The 6,727-nt window shown below is 40.7% G+C and overlaps 1 protein-coding gene across 1 annotated transcript; it reads left to right on the top strand.

Annotated features, from left to right (window-relative positions):
* Nucleotides 1-3,557: 3,557 nt before the first annotated feature.
* LOC107767963 (arginine decarboxylase) lies at nucleotides 3,558-6,442 on the top strand. Its single transcript, NM_001324963.1, is given in 1 exon segment — nucleotides 3,558-6,442. A coding segment is annotated over 1 exon segment (2,166 nt). The 5' UTR covers nucleotides 3,558-3,998; the 3' UTR covers nucleotides 6,165-6,442.
* Nucleotides 6,443-6,727: the final 285 nt, after the last annotated feature.

Here is a 6,727-nt window from a genome sequence, read left to right on the forward strand (position 1 = left end):
TAGGGTACTGAACTAGGATTAAATTAATGTCAATGGGGAACAAGACATAAGAGCATGAGAATTAAAATGAATACTTAAATGAACCCATAACTCTTGAACAAAAGGAATAAGCGAGGCGTGGGGAACAAGATGGCTGGCATCAAAAAGATGCTTAGGCATGGGGTTTAATAGGTATGGGCAGTCTGCAATTGGCAGAATCCAGGCAGCTTAGTTGCACTGGGTTGTTTGGCTTATAAATAGGCTATTTTCAGAACTTAAAGGGGCTGGACTTTTAGTCTTCAGAAAAAGAGGAAAAAAAAGAGAAATTTTCAGATCATTTTTACAAAACATTGTCCAAAACTGCAAAAGAACTAAGTTGGTTAAGCTGTTCTGGCCAAGTCAGTTATTCTAACTGGGGTTATTACTGTTCCATTAAGAGAAGGCTGTGTGTCTTCTGTTGTGATTGTTACTACACTGAGCCTTCTGTGTGTTGTGGATTGAGTTTTAGTCTCCCTGATTGTCGGAACTGTACTGTTTATTTGCTGAGCTTTGTGGTTATTGGATTTTCTGTTGCTGTTACATTCGATATCCTGGGCTTCCTGCTGTCTCTCTACTCTGTTTTCTGGGATTGCCTGTTCATTGCTCGATCACTTGTTGAGTTTCATCATTGTGGCTGTTTGGTTGTTGTTGTGTGGTGCTATTTATCTGCTGCTGCTGTGCTTGCTGCGTACCACTCAACTGATCATTTTCCTTCTTCTTTTGTTCTCTATCCAGGTACACGACTAATAAACTATCAATGTAACTTGAAAGTTGAGCATGAATACAAAAGAGAAGATCTGAAGATGTTTTTCATACGTAGACTGTTATGTTAAACCTCATGTAATGTACAATAGTTTGCAGTTTTGTTTGGATACTGAAGATAGCTTGCATGCCTAGTAGATATCAATGTAGGGTGATTAAATGTTAGTTTGTATATGCAGGCTGGTAGATAAAAGTATTCCCAATGCAGTGGGTTGTATCTTAGACTTAGTTTAATTGTGTAGTATACTCTTTAATGTAGGCCAAGCATGAAAACTATCCACTACTAGTTAAGTTCTTTCCCTTCTGATAAATTGTCTCATATAACTGGTAGACCATACTTTAGAACAAAAAACACAAGTTTACGGTCTCAACCTCACAGGGGTCGAGCCCAGGTCGAAACAGACCAAGCAGGCCCGCATCGAACAAACAGTGGCCCAGGTCTGGCCCATCCCGCATGAGCTGGATTTGGGCCCGTAATGTTCAATCAGCTGTCCGTGTGCGTAGTCACGTTTTCTTATTCTATAAAAGCATTCATAATCCTGCTGTAAATAACCTGCAAGCATGTAATTAACTAGGACTATCTCTGTTTTCAATTAGTAGAGACAAACGCGACAAGAAACGTAGTTGCTATAGGATATCCTTTAAAAAATAAGAATGAGATGAGCCTCGCCGAATAAAAACATAAATTGCGGGGCCCTCAGTAAATACTTGTTTAAAATTACTTAGAATTCAGGAGGGTCGTTTAGCGAATTTCACGGCCTCCGCAAAATAATAACGTGATAGTCTCTCTAGGCGCGTGTTTTATAATTTATTTTCTTAAGCTTGGGTGTGCATTTCATGCGACCCAAATCCAAATCTCAAAACATCAAATAAAATGCGTTCCGGATTGTGGGTGCATTTCATGTGACGCAGTCCAAAGACGTGTTTTAAGCGATGTTCACATTCTTGTAAAAACAATAATAATAAAGCGGTTAAAAGTTAAAATTGGCACATTGGTTCATAATTGTATTTAAAATCAGATAAATAAGCCGAATATAATAGTTGAGCGACCGTGCTAGAACCACGGAATTCGGGAATGCCTAACACCTTCTCCCGGGTTAACAGAATTCCTTATCCGGATTTCTGGTACGCAGACTGTAATATGGAGTCATTCTTCTCCTCGATTCGGGATTAAAATTGGTGACTTGGGACACCCTAAATCTCCCAAGTGGCGACTCTGAAATAAATAAACAAATCCCGTTTCGATTGTCCTTAAATTGGAAAAAACTCCCTTGTACCCTCCCGGGTACGGAAAAAGGAGGTGTGACAGCAATGACCCAAAACTTTTATTGCTATACATTTTGAGGAATCAACTTGATCAAAATTTATGGGTGAAATTCAATGTGGTATGATTTATATTAGGTCGGACTTTAGCAGATGTGGTCACTTCAATTTGCGGCAAAAATAATGTACAGGGATAATAATAAAAAGTACTAGAAATTTGAGTCATAAGCTTTTTCAATTTTACAAAAGATATTAAGATACTTATTAAATCAAATGTACTTTATTAATGTAATAGCATGAAAAAACAGCCTCATCCGCCTGTCCTCCACCCCACAAAAAGGAGATAGAGAAAGGAAACTAATCTTATTTAATTTTCCACATATAAATTTTATATCCTTGTATAAATCCCCCAAAAAAAAAATCACTACTAATTATTTTAATTTAATCATCCGTATAAGAAAGAAAGCTAATTAACTGACTTACAAACTGAATAGATAGCACAATAGCACTCTCAATTACAAAAATCCAAAGCCGAGGAGTCATTCCTTTCATAAGAAATTAGATAGGGAATGGAAAATATAATTTAATTATCTGAATCTTTATAATTTATCCTTCCATATAAGAAAAAGGAAACAAATTAACTGAAGAGCATATAGCCTCGCATAGATTTACCTTCTCCATATGGGTGGGGAAACCGACAAACCGCACCAATTCGATAATTCGAGTCAAACTGAGGAAAAAAAATTCGACTATGGTTTGGTTTGATTTGGTTTATTGTTGGGATAAAAAATCGATCATAATTGGTTTGGTTTGGTTTTAACTAAAGAAAGTCAAACCGAAACCAAACAAACCCGACATTACATATATAAATTTTTTAGATATATTTAATATATAAATATACTTGTTGTGATGTAATTTATAAATATTTCTTAAAAATATTCATAATTTTATCTTTTAAGATATTATTTCGTACTTAGAACTTTTGAATGTTTCTACTCCTCTTTAATTTGTTAGAAATTAATTTGAAGGAGTTTGAATTTGCTCCGCCCCCGCTCCGTCCCGTTGCCATCCCTGACTCAATAGGATAACAGCAATCTCGATTGCAAAAATCCAAACCCAAGGAACCTTCCCAACATTACATAAGCTACAAAGTAGAGTACTTTATTAAATAACTACCAATATATCCTCAAATTCTCGCGATTATTTCATACCTAACACGCTTACCTTATCTTCTCGTAATGACGCTACATTAGTTGGTGATATAAAATACCGAATTTGCCACGCGGCAATCCTCCGCTGTCTATCCACGGCCCGAGAGAATCTCTTAGCCCACCAAAGATGAAAATTAACTTCTAGAATTTTATTTTCTGGTTATTACCATGAAAATAATTAAATAAAAAAAAAGAGAAAAGTAAAGATATTTAATTGGGCTAAAACTGGGGTCCACGGCCCAGCCACGCATTTCCCTCCTATATAAAGCGTCGTCACCTCTCATGCAAATCTCGCTCACTACACAGTTGTTAGTTTCACGTTCTCTTCTCAATTCCCATAACAGAAACCCTTCCGTTAGGTTTCCGTCCTATTTTTCCTCATCTTCTCCGTTTCCTCTTCTGAAATCAATATCTGTATGGTGTTTTTCTTGTTCGAATTTTAGATTTGTTTTATCTTTAATACCTATAACCTTAAATTCTCTGTTTAAACCAAAAACTTAGCTTCTTCTGAAGTCAGGGTGGGGATTTTTGGATCGTGTAAGAGTGTGTTAGAGGGTGATTATCTTTTGATTCAGTTCCTTTTTTGCTTCTTTTGAGGGGGTAGCCGGGGCCTCGGCCTCGGCGGGTTTTAATAGCCCCCATCTATTACAACTATTGGGCAAAAACATCATTAAATCTGTACAAAACAAACCCTTAATTTAGTTTAATTTTCTGTATTCATTGATTTTTTAAACAGAAGAAGAGATGCCGGCCCTAGGTTGTTGTGTAGATGCTGCTGTTGTTTCCCCTCCTCTCAGCTATGCCTTCTCTCGGGATAGCTCTCTTCCCGCGCCGGAGTTCTTTGCCTCCGGCGTACCTCCGACAAATTCTGCCGCTGCTTCCCATTGGTCTCCGGATTTGTCGTCTGCTTTATACGGGGTCGATGGGTGGGGAGCTCCTTATTTCTCTGTTAACTCTAATGGAGATATCTCCGTCCGACCACACGGTACGGACACTCTCCCTCACCAGGAAATTGACCTTCTCAAGGTCGTGAAAAAGGCCTCCGACCCGAAAAATTCAGGTGGGCTTGGGCTTCAGCTGCCTCTTGTTGTTCGCTTCCCTGATGTGTTGAAAAACCGGTTGGAATCTCTGCAATCGGCTTTTGATCTCGCGGTTCATTCCCAGGGCTATGGGGCCCACTACCAAGGTGTTTATCCCGTGAAATGCAATCAAGACAGGTTCGTGGTGGAAGATATCGTGAAATTCGGGTCGCCATTCCGGTTCGGGTTGGAAGCCGGGTCTAAACCCGAGCTCCTGTTAGCCATGAGCTGTCTCTGCAAGGGCAGTGCTGAGGGCCTTCTCGTTTGCAATGGTTTCAAGGACGCTGAGTACATTTCGCTTGCTTTGGTTGCAAGAAAGCTCATGTTAAACACTGTAATTGTGCTTGAACAAGAGGAGGAGCTTGACCTTGTGATTGATATAAGCCATAAGATGGCTGTTCGGCCTGTAATTGGACTTCGGGCTAAGCTCAGGACCAAGCATTCAGGCCATTTTGGATCCACTTCTGGAGAAAAAGGTAAGTTTGGGCTTACAACGACCCAAATTGTTCGTGTGGTGAAGAAGCTAGAAGAATCCGGAATGCTGGATTGCCTTCAGTTGCTGCATTTTCACATTGGATCTCAGATCCCTTCTACGGGGTTGCTAGCTGATGGAGTTGGTGAGGCCGCTCAGATTTATTGTGAATTAGTCCGTCTTGGAGCGGGTATGAAGTTCATTGATATTGGAGGTGGGCTTGGAATTGATTATGATGGTACTAAATCATGCGATTCTGATGTCTCTGTTGGCTATGGCATTCAAGAATATGCCTCCGCAGTTGTTCAGGCGGTTCAATATGTATGCGACCGTAAGGGTGTGAAACACCCAGTGATCTGCAGCGAAAGTGGCAGGGCAATTGTTTCTCATCACTCAATTCTGATTTTCGAAGCCGTGTCTGCTTCTAGTACTCATGTTTCTTCTTCACATCTGTCTTCTGGTGGCCTCCAATCCATGGCGGAGACGCTCAACGAAGATGCCCTTGCTGATTACCGCAATTTATCTGCTGCTGCAGTTCGTGGAGAGTATGAGACATGTGTACTTTACTCTGATCAGTTGAAACAGAGATGTGTGGAGCAGTTTAAAGAAGGGTCCTTGGGTATTGAACATCTTGCTGCTGTTGATAGCATCTGTGACTTTGTATCAAAGGCTATGGGGGCTGCTGATCCTGTCCGCACTTACCATGTGAATCTGTCAATTTTCACTTCAATTCCTGATTTTTGGGCCTTTGGTCAATTGTTTCCGATTGTTCCAATTCACCGCTTAGATGAAAAGCCTGCAGTGAGGGGAATATTATCGGACTTAACTTGTGACAGTGATGGGAAGGTTGATAAGTTCATTGGTGGCGAATCAAGCTTGCCGCTACATGAATTGGGAAGTAATGGCGATGGTGGTGGTTATTATCTGGGGATGTTTTTGGGTGGGGCTTATGAGGAGGCGCTCGGAGGACTCCACAACCTGTTTGGTGGACCAAGTGTCGTGCGCGTGGTGCAGAGCGATAGCGCTCACAGCTTTGCCATGACTCGCTCCGTCCCTGGCCCGTCTTGCGCTGATGTGCTCCGAGCGATGCAGCACGAGCCCGAGCTCATGTTCGAGACTCTCAAGCACCGTGCGGAGGAATTCTTGGAACAAGAAGATGACAAAGGGCTGGCTGTTGAATCTTTGGCCAGCAGCGTAGCTCAGTCCTTCCATAACATGCCTTACCTTGTGGCGCCTGCATCTTGCTGCTTCACTGCAGTTACTGCTAACAACGGTGGCTATAACTACTATTACAGTGATGAGAATGCAGCAGATTCTGCTACAGGGGAGGATGAGATTTGGTCCTATTGCACTGCTTGAAGTGTTCTCGTAGCATCTCCAGTCTTAGTTTGTCGTCGAGGTTGTCTGTTTTTGAATAATACCCTTAGTTGGTGATGTTTTTCTTTGTTTAGTTTCTTGTTTCGTTGGTGAATTAAAAGATGGAATAGAAAGCAGGGATTTTTCCCTGTGGTCTGTTGCAGCTTTCTGTTATTGTAGTTTAAAGGGGAAGAGTGTGGACATGACCGAATCAATTTGATGTATGATTCGGCCTCTTCCTATGTAATCTCCTGCCCTTTTTAATGCAGTTTGTTTTAGTATGAGTGTTTGTTATTCTCTCTTTAAAAGAAAAATACCCAAATTGAAATGAAAATTGAAATGAAAATTGAAACACCTCCTAGGATGGCAGCTTATGGTTAGGTGGTGATTCTGAGAATTAAGACTAGTTTGTTGCTCAGATTCGTTAATGTAATAGTAGTGCCAAAATGATTTGGGAGACTTTGGGGGCACTTTTTGTAGAAAGTCAAGTCTAATGGGATACACTGATGCTAGAGTTCAAGGGGCTAGCATTAGGGGTAGGTGAGGTTGCATAATATTGAAGTAGC

This window comes from Nicotiana tabacum, chromosome 7 (assembly GCF_000715075.1).
Source record: "Nicotiana tabacum cultivar K326 chromosome 7, ASM71507v2, whole genome shotgun sequence".
NCBI lineage: Eukaryota > Viridiplantae > Streptophyta > Magnoliopsida > Solanales > Solanaceae > Nicotiana > Nicotiana tabacum.